The 21,529-nt window shown below is 47.7% G+C and overlaps 1 protein-coding gene and 1 pseudogene across 8 annotated transcripts in view; both read left to right on the top strand.

Annotated features, from left to right (window-relative positions):
* Positions 1-3,076: 3,076 nt before the first annotated feature.
* Positions 3,077-21,529, top strand: part of LOC101421785 (zinc finger protein 16) — a 28,368-nt gene continuing 9,915 nt past the window's right edge. The window contains exons 1-4 of one of the 8 annotated variants that reach the window (XM_058276232.2): positions 3,140-3,357; positions 5,513-6,066; positions 8,722-9,172; positions 11,763-11,967. In XM_058276232.2, coding sequence (XP_058132215.1) covers positions 11,772-11,967 — 196 coding nt within the window. In that variant the 5' untranslated portion in view covers positions 3,140-3,357; positions 5,513-6,066; positions 8,722-9,172; positions 11,763-11,771. Of the gene's footprint in view, positions 3,358-3,423; positions 3,597-5,512; positions 9,173-11,762; positions 11,968-21,529 lie in introns of those variants that run through there. The other 7 variants (XM_058276231.2, XM_071208099.1, XM_071208098.1 and 4 more) reach the window with 7 other exon arrangements.
* LOC131273334 (protein N-terminal asparagine amidohydrolase pseudogene) lies at positions 12,438-20,952 on the top strand (annotated as a pseudogene).

Raw genomic sequence — 21,529 nt, 5'->3', positions numbered from 1 at the left:
GGTTTTTACAGTAGAGTTATAATTCTTGTGCTGCCTGATGGCCAGTTATTTATTCTCTGACAAGTCATCTAAATCATTTGAAGCCTTACTTCACTATCCATAAAATAAGGAAGATAATGACTATGTAACAAAGTTCTGAGGATGAAAGAGATCATTTATAGATAATCTCAAGCATAATTTTTGATATATAATGTATTTATTAAACCAAAGGCAACATCAATTGAAATGACATATAAATATGATATAACATTAAGAGGGGAGAAACACTGCAAAGTAAACTCACACAATGCTTTCTTATTATGCAGAACTGTTATTTCATACTTGTTGAGCTATCTCTTTAGGTTTAAACTTATTTTTCTCCCATATCATTCTTGTACCCATAAAAATCTGTAAGCAAAATTAATTAACACACTCCTGACACTGTCATGGTCAGAGCCACTATCTTCTGTCAACTCCAACTTGTACAGTCCGGTTTCTCAGCATGTTGTCACCTCTGTTGCCATCTCAAGCACTAGGAAATTGGTGACAGAGTGTCTCTTAGAGGCTGGCGCCATGATTGTCCAAGCCCCTGATATGCATTCTGCAAAGTTTGACTCTGGTGTTTTCTGACCAGAAGGATTTCAGGCTCCTGGGCAGAAAGCAACTGTACAAGGTCAGCAGTTGTAAGAAGTATCCCTTTTTCACAGATGTTAAATCATGAAAAATGTGCCTCTTATGATAGATGCTGTACAATGGAAGGTGCTAAGTACAAGGGAGGTGGTAGGTTCAATATGTCAGTATTTTGGCAGTTTGTGATACTGGCTGATATTTGCTTCAGAGTAACCTCTAGAACACCTCCTGATGCCATTTTAAATCTCTTAGCCATAGTAACTTTATTTTGTTTTATTTATTTCTACACTACCCATCCCTGGCCCACCTTAGTGGATGAGGCCCTTATCCCACCTGGCCTGCTAGGAGTGAACAGTTTGAAATTACTTCAAAATAAAACATTTAAAGAAAAAAATTAATTTTAAAAAATTGAGTGATATTTTATCCTCTAGATTTATTGAAAAAGCAGGTTGTTTCTAGTGTCCTATTTATATATTTTAAAATTTAGTACAGATCTTTGCACTGTGTATGTTTTCATAGGCCTACAGCACAGCAAGGCAGGTGTAAAGGATCAACATCAGGTCTGAACTGTGAAGTGGGTTCAGGATCCCATTTCCTTGGAACTCACAAAGTAAAGATAGACGTAGAATGTTGTGTTCAAAAACTGCTTCTCTGAAGCTCTGCACCTGGGTTGGAAACTGAGGCAGTTTCTCTGTGTCAAAGTGATTTAGTACCTCTGGACATTGATAGGCTGTTGCATTCTTACTATCTTACTATCTCAACTTTCTAACAGTCTATGACTTTAGAGAACAAAGTTTCTCAATGAGTAAAAAAGCAGCAGTCACCTTAAAGAGGGGAAATGTCATGATGACAGTTTAGAACAGCAATGTGATATTGGGGTAATGGCCCCCAAAAATGTAAGGGCATTTGAGAATATGGGCTAGGCAGAGGATAGAAGCCAATGATCAGTCATATTCTAGCAAATGTGCTTTTTCACTGGCCACATTGTGGATTTTCACTTATTTTCATAAGACCTCTTCTTGGGCATCCTTATGAGTTTCACGCCTCTTATATTCTCTGGTATTTTTACCCTGGTTTCATATTAATGATGTTATTTTCTAAATAAACAGTATTCTAAAATCTTCAGGTAGATGTGCAGGGCCTGCTGGCTGTCCGCTGCTAGCTTCTGGTTCTCCCTCCTTTATGGAAATAGAGCTTTAGCTGAGCACGTGCCCACCCGAGGATAACCACCCTTTCCCAGCGGTGCTGCAGGGAGGTGTGGCACGTGGGCTGTGTGCCCGCTGGCGTATCCTCCAGCCCACCCTTTCCTCTTCGATGCTCCAGCTTGGACCTCGAGGGTGGCGGCCACGCTCTGCGGAGGGTGGAGCCCCAAGGTGGAAAGGGTCTGCTGGGTGAGACAGAATGTACCCTGCTCTGCTTAAGCCATTGCTAGTTTTGGGCCTCTTTACATCTGCTGAACTTCATTCTAACTACTTCAAAATGCGGTGCCTGGAAGTGGGGTGGTCAGCTTTTAATTAGGTATTTCTAATTTTGATAGTTTAATCTGCCTAAAGAATGCACATCTTAAAATATTTGTACTCTCTATGTCCAAGTGTATGATCAATTTTTGTGAATGTTCCATGGACATTGTCCCAAATGGATGTTTTTCCATATATCTGGCAAATCATTTGATTGATTGGTTTGGTTCTGCTACGCATCCTGAGGTTTTCATTGAGCTTAATCCTTTCTGGGTCCAGGGATCTATATGTTAAATTCTCCCACTAGGGAAGTGGATTTGGCCCAACGGATAGTGCGTCCACCTACCACATGGGAGGTCCAAGGTTCAAACCCAGGGCCTCCTGACCCGTGTGGAGCTGGCCCATGCGCAGTGCTGCCACGCGCAAGGAGTGCCCTGCCACGCAGGGGTGTCCCCCACATAGGGGAGCCCCACATGCAAGGAGTGCACCCCGTAAGGAGAGCCGCCAAGCGCAAAAAATGTCCAGCCTACCCAGGAATGGCGCCGCACACACAGAGAGCTGATGCAGCAAGATGACGCAACAAAACGAGACACAGATTCCGGTGCCGTGTGACAAGAATACAGACGGACACAGAAGAACACACAGCGAATGGACACAGAGCAGAAAACTGGGGGGGGGGGGGGGGGGGGCAGGGAAGAGGAGAGAAATAAATAAAAAATAACTCTTAAAAGAAAAATTCTCCCACTAGTCCTCCCTGCAGCGGTAAGATTTCACCCCCCTGGTAAAAATGCCGCTTGGCTGCGACCACCGAGACCACCGAGTCCGGCCGCCCCCGCCTAGAGCGGCTCGCGGGCGGAAGTGGGGCGGGGCTCCTGCGCGCCTCCCCAGGCCCCGCGCTCCCGTGCGCGCCTCCCCAGGCCCCGCGCTCCCGTGCGCGCCTCCCAGGCCCCGCGCTCCCGTGCGCGCCCCCCAGGCCCGCGCTCCCGTGCGCGCCCCCCAGGCCCCGCGCTCCCGTGCGCGCCTCCCAGGCCCCGCGCTCCCGTGCGCGCCTCCCCAGGCCCCGCGCTCCCGTGCGCGCCTCCCCAGGCCCCGCGCTCCCGTGCGCGCCTCCCCAGGCCCGCGCTCCCGTGCGCGCCTCCCCAGGCCCCGCGCTCCCGTGCGCGCCTCCCAGGCCCGGCTCCTGCGCGCCTCCCCAGGCCCCGCGCTCCCGTGCGCGCCTCCCCAGGCCCCGCGCTCCCGTGCGCGCCTCCCAGGCCCGGCTCCTGCGCGCCTGCGGGTCGCGGCGGAGGAGGTGAGTGGGGCGGGCGGAGCCTCCACCCCGCGAGGCCCGCCTGGCCCGCGGTCCCGCCGCGCGTGGAGGTGGGCCCAGCGGGGCTGCGGGCGCCGGCCTGGGCAGGGCCCCTGGGCGGGGCTGTGCTGGGGAGGGCGAGCGGCGAGGCTGCCCTGGCGGCGGCGGCTGGACCCGGCAGCAGCCGCGCGGGAGGAACATGGGGCAAGAGTTGGGCGCCAGCGTCAGAGCCGCCCGAGCCGGTGAGAAACGGGGTCCCTGCGCGCCAGGCCTCGCCTGTGGTGGGGAGGGGGCCCTGGGGAGGGAGCAGGGTCTGGGACCTGTCGTCTGTGGGAGTGGAATGGGGGCTGGTCCTTTCAGTTGTCCGCCCGCTCAGCACCAGCCGAGTCCTTAGCCAGGAGAATCTGCGTCCGCGCTCATCCAGGCTGTGGCCAGGAAGCCGTTCTGAGGTCTCCGATTCCTGGCCGGCTCTTAGCCGGGGCACTCGAGGGCTCTCTGGGTTCTTAAGGCCCCCACATCCGAGAGCCAGCAGCTGCAGGAATCCTTCCCTGGCCTGGACCCTCTCTGCCTACCCTCTGCTGCATCTCTTCAGCCACATCTGCTTTTCTAAAAATTATTTCTTTCTCTCCCCTCCCCCCCAAGTTGTCTTCTCTCTGTGTCCATTCGCTGCGTGTTCTTCTGTGACTGCTTCTATCCTTATCAGCGGCACCTGGAATCTGTGTTTCTTTTTGTTGTGTCATCTTCTGTCAGGTCTCCGTGTGTGCAGCACCATTCCTGGGCAGGCTGCACTTTCTTTCGCACTGGGCGGCTCTCCTTGCGCATGGGGCTCCCCTACGCAGGGGACACTCCTGGGTAGCACGGCACTCCTTGAGCGCATCAGCACTGCTCATGGGCCAGCTCCACACAGGTCAGGGAGGCCTGGGGTTTGAACTACAGACTTCCCATGTGGTAGGTGGACACCCTATCCATTGGGCCAAGTCCGCTTCCCCACATCTGCTTTTTTTTTTTTAAAGATTTATTTATTTTATTTTATTTCCCCCCCTCCCCTGGTTGTCTGTTCTTGGTGTCTATTTGTTGCGTCTTGTTTCTTTGTATGCTTTTGTTTCTTTGTCCACTTCTGTTGTCATCAGCGGCACAGGAAGTGTGGGCGGCGCCATTCCTGGGCAGGCTGCACTTTCTTTTCACGCTGGGCGGCTTTCCTCACGGGCGCACTCCTTGCGCGTGGGGGCTCCCCCACGCGGGGGACACCCTTGCGTGGCAAGGCACTCCTTGCGTGCATCAGCACTGCGCATGGCCAGCTCCACACGGGTCGAGGAGGCCCGGGGTTTGAACCGCGGACCTCCCATATGGTAGACGGACGCCCTAACCACTGGGCCAAAGTCCGTTTCCCCACATCTGCTTTTAAGAGCCCTTGTGATTGGCTTGGGTGCTTAGTTCCCTCTGCAGAGTCCCTTTTGCCTTTAGCATAACACATCCACAGTTTCCAGGAGAGAGGGGCATTTTGCCTACCACTGATGGACTCTGTGTCCTGGAGGGAAGTTCCCAAGATCCCACATGAAGAGGTGAGAAAATCAAGGCCTAAAACAGGAAGACAGATTACTAAAACTTATGCTAAGAAAAGGAAAAATACATGTATTTGCTTATATAAGCAAATGGTCCATTAGAGATTGGGATAACAATAATGACAAACCAGAGTATTTTTAAATGAAATGAGTCAAATAAATATTGTAAAATTAAGTCTTCCCTTGGTGGGGAAGAGTGAAGACAATTTTCCTCTTTGGGAAATTGGACCTCTGCACTATCAGGGCATCTGCAGTCCCTGGAGGCCTTACTGGTGTCCTTGGGACTGCAGGTACCTACTGCTGCGCTTCTGACCCCACAGCCTGTGCTCCTGATCTTGCCCTCCATGGGGACTGGCACCTTGCTCAGCACCTCCCTGCTGTGAATCGCGTCTCACACCAACCCTCTTTGCAGGCCTGTCAGGTTAATCTCCCTGAGACTTTTTCTTAGTTTCAACTCACTTACATGACAACAGAGCCCACAGCTAACCTTTATTGGGCAGCCAAAGCCCCTGGTAGTCTGTTCCTCGGTGACCCTGCCTCAGCCCTGTCAGCACCTCTGCCAGGTCAGCCCTGCCATCTCTCATTTATCTCTCCAGGCTTAGCCGAAGACTCCTTTGTGCCTCGTCCTTCTTACTAAATGGGACCTCAGCCTTACATCCTCACCTTCTGCCACCAGTTTTGTCCCCACACCTGCCCTCTGACCTCAGACCACCAGTGCCTGGTTCCTCCATGATCTCCGTCCATCAGCCTGCTCCCTTCCTTCCTGAGTGCTCAGCAACAGGTTTGTGTGAAGGAAAGATGATGCAGAACTGAAGAAATTAAAGAACAGAAAGACACAAGAGAGGAAAGAAATATGGGACCAGGGGGCTTCACAACTTTTGAAACTGACAGCCTCAACCCTAGTTTCCACATTGTATTTACTTGAAAGCTAACGAGCAGCTGTTTGCAACAGGAAGCAAATTGCAACATCTTCTCCAATAGCAGGAAGCAACTTGCAACATCTTCTACAATAACAAGAAGCAACTTACAACATCTACAGTAAGGTAATTTATAATAATGGAAGCAACTTGCAACATCTTCTCCAATAACAGGAAGCAACTTGCAACATCTTCTACTATAGCAGGAAGCAACTTGCAACATCTACAATAAGGTAATTTACAATAGCAGGAAGCAACTTACAACATTTATAATAACAAGAAGCAAGTTACAACATTTACAGTAACGGAAGCAACTTGCAACATCTTCTCTAATAATAGGAAGCAACAAATAGGTAAAAGCCAGTTTCACACAACATATCCCCCTTTTTGTTTTTATAAAGCAACGAAGGCAGATTGGGTGGTTTCTTGCTGCCTCATACCCTGAAGGGCTCATTGCGGGCTTACCGTTTAAGTAACAATGTCAAATCAGAGAACAGCATTTTATACATCATCCGTAATTACAGCAGATTTATACAAACTTCCAACTAACAGAAGATGTATCTCTCACAGGCTTAAGATTTCCTACCAGCAAGGCTATATAGGCCAGTACTTGATCAAAAATTACCTCATTCTCCCCAATTTGTATAGTTTGAGGCATAGACAATGATATTGTTACTTCCCCATTTTGGACTGTGGGGCCGCTGGAAGTTTATCACGTAACTTCAGTGCCCTCGTTGGTCCTACTCTTAGCATCTTCACTGGATCTGAGGCCACAACTCAGTGTTGAAATAGCTTAGTCCATCATTGTGAGGACCCATTTTCAGGCAGAAAACAAAACCCGGCTTGTTATAAGAGTCCTGATGTAATGTCTGTAGCACTGAAAGCATGTCTTGCCCTTCCCAAGAGCAGGAGGGGACCGATGCCACAGTCATTGAAGTGAGCATGAAGGACACTAATGGGTGATGTAAACTGCTGGTGAACAACAGGCAGCTGGAACCGTTGGGCTAGGCACCACAAGGTCTGGTACTCACAATGTTCACCTTTCCAGTGGAGCCACTCTGCTTCTTCTCAGGTCTCATTTGTATGACTCTGGACTTTATGAGGCATCTGCCTCAACAATCCTGAGAAGGATGTTAGAGGAGGGGGCAGGGACATGACAGACAGTTACCTGTCACTGCTGGCAGGTGTCCCAGATGTTCTTTCACAGATCTCTCCCCCATAAAGGGTGATTCACAACAGTCCACCATTTTTTGTCTTGCTTTTAGTATTTGCAATCCACCCCTGGATAGGGATGGCAGTCTTCAGAGTAACCAGACACTATTGGGTTAAACCTTTCACTTTTATTAGGGCTTCCTATGCTACACATGATTTTTTTTTTAATATACATATTGCGTCTTCCCACAATTGTGATTAAAGCCTGAGGGGTACTCACATTAGAATGTTGCCTTTGCCACAAACCCCACCTAAAGCCAATATTGGTGCTGGCCACATCCAAGTCACAGGCTGAGTCAATTCCACCTTCTCCCTCTTTTTTTATACATATATATTTTTTTATTTTTTAAAGCAGCCTGCTGGAGGTTCTGTTCCCGTGAAGGACCTTTCCCAATTAAGACATCTCAGTGAGGGATAACAGAGTTTTAGTATTCCAACAATATTACAAATTCTATTAACATGAGAAAACATTGTACTTTATCAGTTACAGCTGAGGGTATAGTTTTGTCTTGTCCAATCAAATAACATTTAAGAATTTAATAGAGTAGCAGGGACCTTGCAGCTTATCCCAGTTGTTTGCCTGTTCCAGGCCCTTAAGATATCATTGCCTCTGATGTTTCTTAGTAGAGTCACAGGTTTCTTCAATGCAGCCGGGTTCTTTGTAACCAGGCCAGGGCAGATGTTTGGGCTATACACACAGCCTTGGGGAGGCATTGCAAAAGTCCATTGTTGACTTTTCTATAGGTAGGAGAATGCTGGCTGGTTTGACTTGCCTAAGGAAATACTAAAGAAAAGCTTAGCAAGTTTTAAAACAAGTGATAGTGACACAGTTGGGTATTCATTTCTTACAACAAACTAGCAATATTTGGGACTGCTGCATACTACAATAGTGTTACTTAATTTATGATAAGAGGTCATTTCTGTGACACATACTATTTGATCCTAAAGCTTTTAAAACTTTATAGATAGACCCATCAAATCTTACTCAACTTTAACCACAAAAATTCCTTTTCCACAAACCTGCACTTTCTGTATTCATTCAGGTTTTGTCCTACACCCTACTCTTTCTTAATAACCAATCATTCTATTTAGGCCAAAATTATTTTCTGTTTCTTTAATAATAAAAGCACACTCTATACATTATACGTAAGTTTTGGTTTTGGAAAGTGTCTCCAATCAAACCTCTTACAACATACAATTATTATTAACACTAAACTTGTTATAATAATTCAGTTTGGTTATATGCAAGTATAACTTTTCTTCATTTCAAATACCTAGTAGCATGCAATATTAGAAATAGTCTTTTAGAAACAAGTTGGCAGGGGAGGTTGGCTGCCAACAAGTTTTTATGTTATAAAATTACCTTTTGTTATTATTATCAATCCAGTTTTTTCAATAATGACTTCCTGGAATTAGCCATTTAAACACTTCAATTCAAACAATGCTTCCACAAACTTCTTATAATTGTTTATAACCATATAGACTATAATATTATTTTAAGATGAATTTCACCTTTATGGAACACATTCCCTTGCTTAAAGTTACCAGTTTTGTAGGTATTTCTAAAGTACGAGACTTGCTGACCTTGTCTCCCCCTGCCTTGAGTTGTTTGAGGAGACAGACATACAGGCAATATTTTGTTGAACTATCTCCATTTCCCATTGTAACCCTGCTAGAATACCTGAGAGTGTCCTTACTCACTGAGGACTTGGAAGGCCTTCTAAACCACTCGGGGCTCTGTGCCATGACAACATCTTTAATTTAGCTTGAAGTTGTTCTTCCCCTCAAGTCCCTGTTTGGTTGCCAGTGGCTGAGACCAGCTCAGCAACAGGTCTGCACGAAGGGAAGGCAACGCAGAACTGAAGAAATAAAAGGACGGAAAGAAAGACACAAGAGAGGAAACAAAGATGGGACCAGGGACTTCACAGCTTTTGAAACTGACAGCCTCAATCCTAGTTTCCATATCATATTTATTTGAAAGCTAACGAGCAGCCGTTTGTGACAGGAAGCAACTTGCAACATCTTCTGCAATAGCAGGAAGCAACTTGCAACATCTACAGTAAGGTAATTTACAATAAGAAGAAGCAACTTGCAACATCATCTTCACTAACAGGAAGCAACAAATAGGTAAAAACCAGTTTCCCACAACTCCTGAGCAGCCTGGGTCCCATAGGTGCACCATCACTTCAACTCCCTGCTCTGTCCTCCTTTTCTGCAGAGAAGTCACTCCTCAGCCTTTTCCCCTTTCCAGAGCCCCTTGGCCATACCCTCTCAATCTCCTCATAACATCTCCACATAACTTTTATCTCTATCCGTGGTGGAGCAAAGGTCTCTTCCTCGCAGCTGAGGCAGAAGGAGCAGGAGAGCACACTTCATTCTGTAAGCCTTGACTCTGCCATAGGAAAGTCTTGGAGGACATGGTAGCCCCTCATCTGAAGACATGCATCTGGACTGTGTACCCTCCTCTGAGCCTCCATCCTCAAAGTGCAGGCAGCCTCCTCACCATGGGGTTGGGGGCTGGGGGCTGTGGACCTGACTGGCACATCTTGGCTTACCCCACTCCCTCATCTCTCCACCATACTGGCCTCCTGCTGTCCTCCCCACCCCATCACCCTCCAGTGCTTCCCTGGTGTCTGCCTGACTCCATCCCTCCTTCCCTCCCTCCCTCCCTCCCTCCCTCCCTCTGTCCTCAGTGAGGGCTGCCCTTACAGCCCTGTTTAAAATGCCCCCTGCCCCAGGGCCCTGCGCCCCCCCATCTCTCCAGAGCACTTGCCTATTTATGCCCACCTCCCTCACTTTCAGTGTGCCACTGGGATCCAAGAGGGCACTGGGCAGATGCTCAGAAACACAAAAAAATGAGTGTCCACAAGGACAGACCCAGCCCTCAGGTCAGCAGGCATCGTCCATGCAGCTTCTGCTGGCAGTTTCTACTCCTTTTTCTCCATCCCATGTGCCCTGAAAGACTGGCCTCTAACTGTCTAAGACCTGAGAAAGTTCTGCCACCACCCGCTTGTACCCAGTGTGCCCTTGTCCCATCACCCATGCTCCATCCCCCATGAAGGCTCCCGGGCTGGCTCCAGCTTCCTGACTCGTGCAGCAAATTTGAGTGCCACCCCAGGGTAGTGGAGGTAAGAAAGGTAACAGCGCTGGCTCCAGATAATACAGAGACCCAGTGCCCAGAGGGATAAGGGGTCAGGAGGACTAAGGACTAAGCAAGGGTGTCTTTTTTTTTTTTTTTTTAAGATTTATTTATTTATTTAATTTCCCCCCCTCCCCTGGTTGTCTGTTCTTGGTGTCTGTTTGCTGCGTCTTGTTTCTTTGTCTGCTTCTGTTGTCGTCAGCGGCACGGGAAGTGTGGGCGGCGCCATTCCTGGGCAGGCTGCTCTTTCTTTTCACGCTGGGCGGCTTTCCTCACGGGCGCATTCCTTGCGCGTGGGGCTCCCCCACGCGGGGGACACCCTTGCGTGGCATGGCACTCCTTGCGCGCATCAGCGCTGCGCATGGCCAGCTCCACACGGGTCAAGGAGGCCCGGGGTTTGAACCGCAGACCTCCCATATGGTAGACGGACGCCCTAACCATTGGGCCAAAGTCCATTTCGCAAGGGTGTCTTAAGAGAGCTTGAGGAGGGGCCTGGGGGAGAGCTGGTGGGCACAACTGGTATGAACGCCTGGGCCAGAAATGGCTTAGCTCATGTTAGGGACACAGGCCAGTGTATGCAGGGCTCAGAGAAAGAGGGGAGTGTATTCAGGGGTGAGGGGGCTGTCGAGGGTTGTAAGGACCTGATGGACACTCCCTCTGACTGCAGTTGGGGGTGATTGTCAGAGGTGAGGGCAGCAAGGATGCTAGAGAGGCAGCTTTTGTTGCCTGGGTGACCAGGGCAGTAGCCAGGGAGATGGCAGGGATGGAAGTTGGTCAATGGAAGCTGCTGATGGTGTGGCTGTGGGGGGCAGAGGGGACTCAGGCTCCATCCTGGCTGGGCCACTGGGCAGGGCATGGTGAATTTACACAGAGATGGGGAATTAGTAACTGAGTTCATGTGTGGTACTGGGAGTGTCCAGAGGGAGTGGTCAGGACTGGAGATACAAGTTTGGTATCTCAGAGGAAGAGAAGTGTTGACACCTCAGGACTGGACAAGATCACCCAGGAAGTCCATGTAGATGCAGGAGGGAACCCTCTGCCACCAACAGGAAGCACAAGATGAGGATTTCACCCAGGCACTGGGAGAGAGCTGCTGCAGTGGGAAGGCAGCCCAGGAGGGTGGAGATGGAGACATGCACTGAGGAAGCTGCTGAGAAGGTGTGACTTAGTCAGATTTGACTGCTGGGTTGACAAGTGGCGCCATGGTTACCATGCAAGTGGCCCAGGAGCTGCTGTCTCCTCCCCTGTAAGGTGGGTTGGGTGTGAAGCCTGAAGGGTTCTGAGTGTCGAGGATGATGTATAATGGAGCAGGTGCCCGGCAGGGGTGCACACTGTGGGGACCTCCTCCTGTCAGGGCTGGGCCTAGGGTCAGCTCCTTACCTTTTCCTCCCTGTGGCCTGGCTCGTGAGTCTGTTCATGTGGCTGGCTATCCCCTTGGGTCCAGGGTCAGGGCAGATGGCACAGGCCCTCCTCAGGTCTCAAGCTACAAAGTGGAAGAAGAGACTCCCGCCCAGTGGGAGAGCTGGTCTTGGGAGCTGGCTCCTCCTGGAAGCTCATGTGTGTCCCACTGATCTCCAGGTCCTGGCCATGTCCAGCCTCAGAGCTCGTCCCAAGGAGGCAGAGATGGAGCTGGTGGGGCTGGGACCATCCCCAGGAGCCCCTGCATCTCAGGCCTGTGTAAGTGACATCCCTGCCACGGCCCATCCTGGATCTGCACTCCTTGGTCCCCTCTGCTGCCATGACGCTGGTCCAGGAGCTGTCCACCCTCACCATCAGCAGCCAGGTACTGGGAGCAGGTGCCCTCACTGTACCCTCAGTCTAGAGACAACGTCCATGTCACCCTGTGCTTATTCCTGGAGGCATCTGTCCTTGTTGGGATCTGTGTGCCTTCTGGACAAAGGGCCCAAGGCTAGACATCAGAGAGGAACTCGGCCTGGCACCTGCTGGCCTGTGGCCTGAGCAAAATACTGGTTTTCCCTACCCAACACAAAGGGGGTGTGACTTGCTGGCTGCCAGCGTCCTTTGTTTTGCCCCACAGTACTGAGTCCGGCTGACAGAGTGGACAGCCCTCCTGATCTCCCAGGCCATCCTGTAGAAACCTTGGCTCTGCGCCCTCCTAGCTGTGTTCACACTGCCCAGCCTCTCCCATCGCCTTAAATGCCTGCCAAAAGGTCCCTTCCTGGAGACACCCCACCAACTTGCCTCCTCTCTGACACTCTCAGCAGTGATCGGGATGGCCACAAAGTGTTGGCTCTCCTTTCTTAGATCTGACAGTGGCTGTGTTGTCAGATCTTAACTGAGTGTGACCTATATTATATTCTGGACATCTGGGCAGGGGGCCCAGATCAGACGCTGCATGGGGCAGGGGAGGGCAGGGATAAAGGCAGAGGTGGTATGTTGCAGTCCTTGGTGTGCTGAACAGAACAGAGAGGAACAGGTTCTGCGCAGGGTAAGAGACGTGAGGTCCCAGGTGTGTCCTGAGAGATGGGCCTGCTGACCGGCCTGAGGAAAGGCAGGATGTTACCTGGACAGCGGGGGGCCACTGCAGGGGTGCTGGGCAGAGGGGACAAGAGAGTCCAGAAAGAGCAGGCTGATGGAAGCTTCTGTTTAAAAAGCCGCTGTCAGACAGGGTGGGGGGAGCGCTGATCCAAGTGAGAGATGCCCTGGGGTGCCTCTTGCGGTGCACATGGCGGACGGGCTGGGCAGGGCGACGGGCGAGGTCCGTGTCCTGCCAGGTCTCACACAGCCCTCACAGGGGCCCGTTCCAGGCCTTGGGGAGAAACTCAGCCTGTTTCCCAAACCCAAAAGCCACTAATCATAAGGGTCTTTAACAAGTGTTTCCTATCGGGAAAAACAAAAGGGTTTCTTTGTTCTGGGAAGGCTCAGTCCTTTTCTCCCATTGGGTGCCAGGAATAAGTGTAAGAAAGTGTATTTGCTCTTAAACCTTTGCCTTTAAACCCAAGTTTTACTGGCTTTTTAAAGATTTTTCTTAAAACCATATTTCTGATTTTATATTTCCTTTTTAAGGAGGGACTTTTATATTTTTTTTTTCTCACAGCTCTATGTGCAGAAAAGAGTTACATCAAATTTAACAAGTTCAAAAAAAAATTTTTTTAACAAGTTCAAATTTAGCAGGAACTCATGATCTCCCACATTCTCACCAACAGTATTCATTTTTGTTTTCTGTCTCAGTAAAAGTCTTCCATCAAAATGGTGGCTCAAACCAAAACACCAAATCACCTAACACCAGCCCCTTGCTCTCTGCCTGTCCTGTGCATCTCCAAGTGCTGGCTGGTCATCTTGTGAATCCACCCATGTATTAGTCTACCAGAGGGGTGCCAATGAGTAAAGTACCAGAACTCTATTGGCTTTCATAAAGGGTATTCATTTGGGGTAGACGTTTACAGTTACAAGGCCCTGAAGAGTCCAACTCAAGGTTGCTTTCTCAACAAAGTCAGTTGCCATCTGTTGAAGCAAGGCGGTCACTGCTCTCCACAAGGGCTCAACCTTCCCTCTGGGCTTCCTCTCTCAGCTGCAAGCTGGCATTGGGCTTGTCTCTCAAGGCTTCCTCTCTTTCCTGGCATAGGGCTTGTTTCTTTCTGAGCCTTCTCTATCAGTCTTGGCTCTTCCCAAGATCAGCTGCAAACTATCAGGCGAATGGCTTGTCCCTTGCTGGGGTCCCAGGATCAAAAATGACAGAGCTCTCTTTCCCATGTGTCTTCTTCAGTGAATGTCCATTTATATCAGCCCACCAAGGGGGCGAGGACTCAACCTGAGCTACACCTTATGGATGTAGCCCAATCAAAGCCATAAATTGATTTTATCAAGTAAACTTAATCAGAAGCCCCTGGTGAATTTAATGCAATCAAAGGGTATCACACCCAGAGGAACAGATTTAGTTTATAAACATAATCTTTCTCTTTTGGGGATTCACAAAAATAATCTCAAATTGTCACAACTCACTTCTCTCAATTCTCCACTGCCATTATTTCCTGGTCCATACCAGTGATATCATGTCTAAATCAGGGGCTGGCAGAATATTGCCCACAGGCAAATCTGGCTGGTGGCCTGTTTTCGGCCTCTAAGCTAACATTGATTGTTAAACAAAGACTGTAACAGAGACCTAACAACCACAAAGCCTAAAGTAGGTCCTCTCTGGCCCTTTATAGAAAAACTTTATCACCTCTTGTCTATAGAGTCACCACAGCCTTCTTCATCATTCCCCATCCAGTCCCTGCTCTAAATGCATCTAAAGGAGAGTGATAAGCTCCTAGATCAGTCTCCCACAGATTCGGTAGGTGGGCACAGTGAGACCCAGGCCATCCCTGGTGCAGCTGAGCACTCTGTCAGACCCTTGTTTCCCACCAGATCTTCCTGTCTGGTTCTGTCATTCCTTCACTTCCTGGCTCTGTCTGCCTTGATCCCAGACTCCAGGGTGCTAGGAGTCTGCAGGAGGGTGTGCTTGTCAAAGGGGACAGGCCAGGGGTGCCACCGAACACAGCATGTCTGGGGGAGGGTAACCACAACTAGAAGTGTCAGGCAGAAGGCATGGTGGGCAAAGGGGTTGGTTCTCTGAGGGAATGGACATGGTTGAAGGACTACTCATGTGGCCAGGTCTGATCTGCCTCTAGATCACTATGGCAGCTCCTCAGGGAACAGGCATGGAGGCACACTGGAGGCAAAGAGATGGAAAGAGTGGTGGTGTGGTGGAAGATTATAGAATTCCCAGACAGGGAGACATGTTGTCAGCCTGAACTGAAGAGTTCAGAGCATAGGGGTAACTGAACCTGAAGAGGCTAAGGAGTTGGAACAGAAAGGGTATCCTTCACCATGCATTACTGCTGATTCTTATAGATTAGGAGTTTTCCAGGTTCAAGCATGTGGAGTCCCTTCTGTATCAGGACGTGATCAGTGCTGTGTAGAAAACAACAAGGAAGAGGTAGTAGAGAGAGAGGAGAAAGAGCTGGCATTTTTGTGGGATGGCCATCAAGCATACCAAGTGCACTGGAGCAGGATCTGGTAGAAAGGAAAAAGGGAACATGAAGATAATATGGAAAGAGTGTTCTAGGCAGAGGAAGGAGGCAGTCCAGACTCTAAGGTGGGCATATCCACTGTGTTCAGGAAATGAGAGCAGAAAAGGCAAGGATAGTGCAGATGAGGTTGGGGGGACCCTGGGCCACATGAGACCTAGAGGCCCTGGGAGGACTTTGAAGTGCTTTGAGTGCATTGAGAGTGGAATGGGAGAAAAAAGAAAGAGAGAGAGAAATGGTCTGATATCACTAGGCTGTCTTGGGGCAAGGAGGGGAATAGGAGACCAATTAATCTACTTAATATCTCAGCAAGAAAAGATGATGGCATGCCCTAGGAAAGTCTTAATTTAAATGAGACAGAGATGCTTAACATTTTTGAATGAGGGTCCAGGGGAGCAAAGGTTTCCTTGTTCTTTCAGGTGTGAAGAGAGAAGGAGGTGCCAAAGGCCCTCTTCTTTCTTGATAAGGATTCTTATAGGTATTCCTACTTTCAGAAAGACAGACATACCAGTGTAAGCATTGTTACTGGTGCAAAAAGTTATCCAGCAAGACTCCAATCAGAATTGGAGATGTTAATGATAAAAAGTACATTTTACAGGACATAGCAACAGTGTCTGAAGGCTCCTCCGTGAAAGAGAACAGTGTCTGATGTTTCATGAGTCCCTGCTACACAGGGGAGTCAGATGATGCTTCTTTGTGGTTCTCAGTCCACCATGCTATTGGAGCTACCTTTCTTCTTTGAAGGGGACAGACCTCTCTGCAAAGGGCCAACCTTTCAATACTTGTGACTTCTAAGGCTAAGACTGGAATTTCATTAATTGTCACTGAGAACAAAAGTAGGTCTCACACTTGTCTCTGTTTCTCTGAACTCACAACTTACTTGGGATGGGAAAGCAGTAGACATTGCTCAAAAACACTGTAAGATGATCAAAAAACTTGGAGCTACGGAGGCAAATGATGATGATGGAGACATTAAATAGACCACCTAGGCCTGGGAAGAAAAGTCAGGGAGTTTCTTTGGAAAACTAGGGTGTTGAAAAGTGCCTGTGTGTACTGGGGAATATAGAAAGACACATAAATGCTTAGGGCAGAATGCATGCTCAAAAAAAGACCTGAGGGGAAGCAGACTTGGCCCAATGGATAGGGGATGCGCCTACCACATGGGAGGTCTGCAGTTCAAACCCTGGGCCTCCTTGACCCATGTGGAGCTGGCCCATGCACAGTGCTGATGTGCGCAAGGAGTGCCGTGCCATGCAGGGGTGTCTCCCACATAGGGGAACCCCACACTCAAGGAGTGCACCCCATAAGGAGAGCCACCCAGAGCGAAAGAAAGTGCAGCCTGCCCAAGAATGGTGCCACACACACAGAAAGCTGACACAGCAAGATGACGCAACAAAAAGAAACACAGATTCCCAGTGCCGCTGATAAGGATAGAAATGGTCAGAGAAGAACACACAGCAAATGGACACAGAGCGCAGACAATGGGGGGGGGGAGAAATAAATAAATCTTTTAAAAAGAAAAGACCTGAGAAGACCCAAAGCTTTCACCACTGGCTATCTCTAGGCTCTGTACAAGCAGGAAGGGAGGTCAGAGGCAGAGTTGTAAATAGCCCGGCTAAGTATTAAAGGAGTGCCCCACCACAGACCAATTCACAAAAACTGGACAAGGTTTTTTTTTTGTTTCTTTTGTTTTGGTTTTTAGCTCCTGGTAGTCAAGGAAATCACTGGCTGAACACAAGCTAAGCTTTCCACAATCAAGCAAACAGCAAACTCTGTGGAAGGTGGAGAATCTGGTTATGTTTCAATGTCCAGATTACAATAAAATTCAAAAACCATACAAAGACATAGGAAAGTATGGCCCAGTTAAAGAGGAAAAGTACATAATCAAAATGATCCCTGAGGAAGCCCACATTGGACTTACTGGGAAAAGACTTTAAATCAGTCATCTTAAGTATGCTCAAAGAGCTAAAGGAAACCATGGGCAAAGAAGTGAAAGAACCCAGGGAAGTGGTGCTTGAACAAAATGAGAAAATCAGTAAAGGGATATAAATTATAAAAAGGAACCAATTAGAAAGTCTGGGCTTGAAATTTACAATTACTGAAATGAAAAGTCCACTAGAAGAATTCAGTAGATGTAAGTGGGCAGAAGACGGTATCACCAAACTTGATGATAGGACAATTGAAATTATCCAGTCCAAGGAATAAAAAGAAAAGAAGTATGAAGAAAAGTGAACAGCGCCTAAGGGACTGGTGGGACACCATCAAGCACACCAGCATGTATATTGTGGGAGTCCCAGGAAAAGCAGCAGGGGGGAAAGAGTGGAGAAAGAATATTTGAAGAAATGATGGCCAAAAACTCCCCAGATTTGATGAAAGATGTTAATCTACACATCCAAGAAGCTCAACAAACTCCAAACAGGGCAGACTGAAAGAGAGCTATACTCAGACACATTATAATCAATTATCAAAAGACAGAGAGAATCTTTTGAAAGCATCAAGCAAGAAGTGACTCGTCTCCAAGGGATCCTCAATAAGATTAATAGCTGATTTCTCATTAGAAAGCTGGGAAGCCAAAAGGCAGTGGGATAACATTTAAGGTGCTAAAAGAAAAAGCTGTCAACCAAAAATTCTATATATCCATCAAAACTAACCTACAAGAATGAAGGAAAAATTAAGATATTCATAGATAAACTAAAGCTCACAGAATTTGTTACTAGAGGAACTTCCTCCAAAAAATGCTAAAGGAGTCCATCAGGATGAATTGAAAAGGTACTAGACAGTAACTTGAAGCCATATGAAGAAATAAAGAACATGTTATGGATTAAGCTGTGTCCCCCACAAAGACATGTTTGAGTCCTAATTCCTGGTCCTGTGGATGTGAACCCATTTATAAACAGGATCTTTGAAAATGTTATTAGTTAAGGTAAGGCCAATCTGAATCAGGGCAAGCCTTAATTCAATATTACTGGAATCCATATAAGCAGAAGCAATTTAGACAGAGCAGATAGAGATGGCCATGTGATAGAGGCAGAGATTGACTTGGGAATTTCCTGCAAGCCAACAACAGAACACAAGAGACTTCAGAAAAAGGTTGATACTGCCGATACCTTGATGCGGGCTTCTAGCCTCCAATATATTCTTGCTTTTTATGCCAACCAGTCTGGTATTTGTTATAGCAACTGTGGCGTACTATGACAACTGGTAAAGGTAGCTATATAGGTAACTGCCAATATTATTATACTTTTGGATTGTACTCCTTTTTTTCCTATGATTTAAAAAAACTATTAAAATCTTATTTTAGTAGACACAGTGTATAACTCATCAGTGACAGTAACAACATAGAGAGGAATGCAGTTTCATAGGAGCAGAGTATTTGTGTACTATTACAACTAAGTTGGTATTCAAACTGTTGTAAGTTTTAGATGTTAATTGTAATTAAAAAGGTAACCACTAAAAAAAAATAACCAAAATATACACAGAAAAGGAAAAAAGGGAATCAAAATGTCACACGATGGGAAGTGGATATGGCTCATCCAATTGGGTGCCCTCCTACCACATGGGGAGGTCCTGGGTTTGGGTCCTGATGCCTCCTAAAAGAAGACAAGCAGATGCCACCCCTGCCACAAAAATGAGCTAGATGCCACTCCCACTGCAATGAGCAGAAGCCCCAAGCCAGCAGATAGTACAGCCTGTGGTGAGCGGATGTGCTCAGGCCAGTGGCCACTCACCTCTCATGTAGAAGGTCCCAACTTTGGTTCTAGGTGCCTTCTGAAGAAGGTGAGCAAACAATGAGCAGACAGATGAGAGAACCACTGTGGCAGGGGGAGGATAAATAAAGAAAAATAATCTTTTTTTTTAAATGGCACACTACAAAATAAATATTTGAAAACCAGTAATGGAATAATTGAGAAACAAAAGATTTACAGAGAAACAGACTTGGCCCAGTGGTTAGGGCGTCTGTCTACCACATGGGAGGTCCGCGGTTCAAACCCCGGGCCTCCTTGACCCGTGTGGACCTGGCCCATGCGCAGTGCTGATGCGCGCAAGGAGTGCCGCGCCATGCAGGGGTGTCCCCCGCGTAGGGGAGCCCCACGCTCAAGGAGTGCACCCCGTAAGGAGAGCTGCCCAGCGCGAAAGAAAGTGCAGCCTGCCCAGGAATGGCGCCACCCACACTTCCCATGACACTAATGACAACAGAAGCGAACAAAAGAAACAAGACACAGCAAATAGACACAGAGAACAAAGAACCGGGGGGAGGGAATTAAATAAATAAAAAAATATTTAAAAAAAAAAGATTTACAGAAAACAGTTAAATGGCAGTAAGTCCTTCCTTACTGATAATTACTCTAAGTAGATTAAATAATTAAAAGGCAGAGATTGGCAAAGTGGATATTTTTAAATGCAAAGCATGATCCATTTATATGCTATCTGCAAAAGACTCATTTTAGATACAATGACAGAATGAGATTTAGAGTAAAAGGGTGGGGAAAGATACTCCATGCAGATAGTAACTAAAAGGCATCTGGGGTAGCTATTACACAAAATAATTTAAGTCAAAAAAGCTTAAAAGAGTGTTATGGGGGAGTCACCACCTCCCTAGGCCTTCTGGGGCAGCCACCTCTGCAATGCCACTGCTCGTTAAAAGGCAGTGAGAGTGGCTGCCACAGGTGTTCCAGGACCTTGAACGAGCCCACCCACCTTTGGAGAAAAGAGCCAGAATTCTCAGAGGTCAGTCTATTCAACAAGTGGGCCCCCAGGGCCTTCTGTATATTCAGAAAAGACAGCTCGTAGTGACCTCCCCAAAGGATGGTAGTGGGGCTACCTGCTTGACACACGGTGACAGAACTGATACAAAAGCTGAGGTCCCCTTGATCATGAACGTCATAAAATCCTTTTCCAGCCACTCTCAATGTGGAAGACTGGAAGTATACCTCATGGGAGGCTTCAGTGACAATAGGCAATTGTCACAAAAACGTCCCAACTTCTTAGTGAGTTTGACAGACAAGATGATATTCTTTTGGTGGCATTATGTGTGACAGAATTAAATTACCAAAAAGAAAATGAAAAACACATCCCAATCATTTCTGGCATTGCTGTCAACATTAAAATTGCAGAGGTTTACAGAGCCTTCTTTCAAGATTGAGGTCTAGAGGAGGAGCTGCCTGCTGCACAAGCTCTAACAGGAGGACCAATGATTAGTATATATGATGCAAACAGAATAACTTTGTATAGGACCTTATTACTGGGTGGCATTTCCATATGTGGATTTCTGGTTGCAGCAAGATGATAAGCAAATACTAGAGAACCTTCCCACAACACCTCTGGCTGAGCCCTCCCACTTTGTTGACATGTCAGATCTACCTTGATGTTTAAAAATATATATATAGGCGGTGGACTTGGCCCAGTGGATAGGGCGTCCATCTACCACATGGGAGGTCCGCAGTTCAAACCCCAGGCCTCCTTGACCCGTGTGGAGCTGGCCCATGCGCAGTGCTGATGTGTGCAAGGAGTGCCCTGCCACGCAGGGGTGTCCCCTGCATAGGGGAGCCCCGTGGACAAGGAGTGCACCCCATAAGGAGAGCCGCCCAGCACAAAAGAAAGTGCAGCCTGCCCAGGAATGGCACCACACACACAGAGAGCTGACACAACAAGATGATGCAACAAAAGAAACAGATTCCCATGCCGCTGACAACAACAGAAGCAGACAAGGAAGAAGACACAAATAGACACAGAGAACAGACAACGGGGGGGGGGGGGCGGGAATAAATAAATCAATCTTTAAAAATATATATATACCCATCTCCAGCTACAGCACTTTAATATTATTTATGAATTCCAAAAAGAAATAATAGATTGTTTGAAACTGGTCTGTTTCTCTGGCTTGATAACCCTTTGGTTGAATTATATTCAGCTGAGCCATCTGATTAAATTATGTTAAGATTAGGACTCTGATCCAACCACCTCATTAGAGTGTGACTCAGCATCGAGTCCCTGCCCCCTTGGGGATAAAACAGATACTCACACAGAAGTAAATGCACGGAGAAGAACACAAAGGAAGAGAGCTCATTAAACACAGCAGAGGCCCCAGGAAGAGAGATGAGCCTCATAGTCTACAGCTGACCTTATGAAGAGAACAAGCCCAGAAAGAAATGAGCCCTGGGTAGAGAGATGATGAGCTTTATACCATCCTTCAGCTGAGATTGGAAGAAGCTGGGGTCACAGAGCCTTAAGAGGAAGAAGGAAGGCTGAACCCTTGCAGACATCACCCACCATCTTGCATCAACATGTGGCAACAGACTTTGGTGAATGAAGTAA

This window comes from Dasypus novemcinctus, chromosome 14 (assembly GCF_030445035.2).
Source record: "Dasypus novemcinctus isolate mDasNov1 chromosome 14, mDasNov1.1.hap2, whole genome shotgun sequence".
In the NCBI taxonomy this organism is placed as follows: domain Eukaryota; kingdom Metazoa; phylum Chordata; class Mammalia; order Cingulata; family Dasypodidae; genus Dasypus; species Dasypus novemcinctus.
Note: the sequence above shows the minus strand (reverse complement) of the source record. Positions and strands in the feature narration are given on the sequence as shown.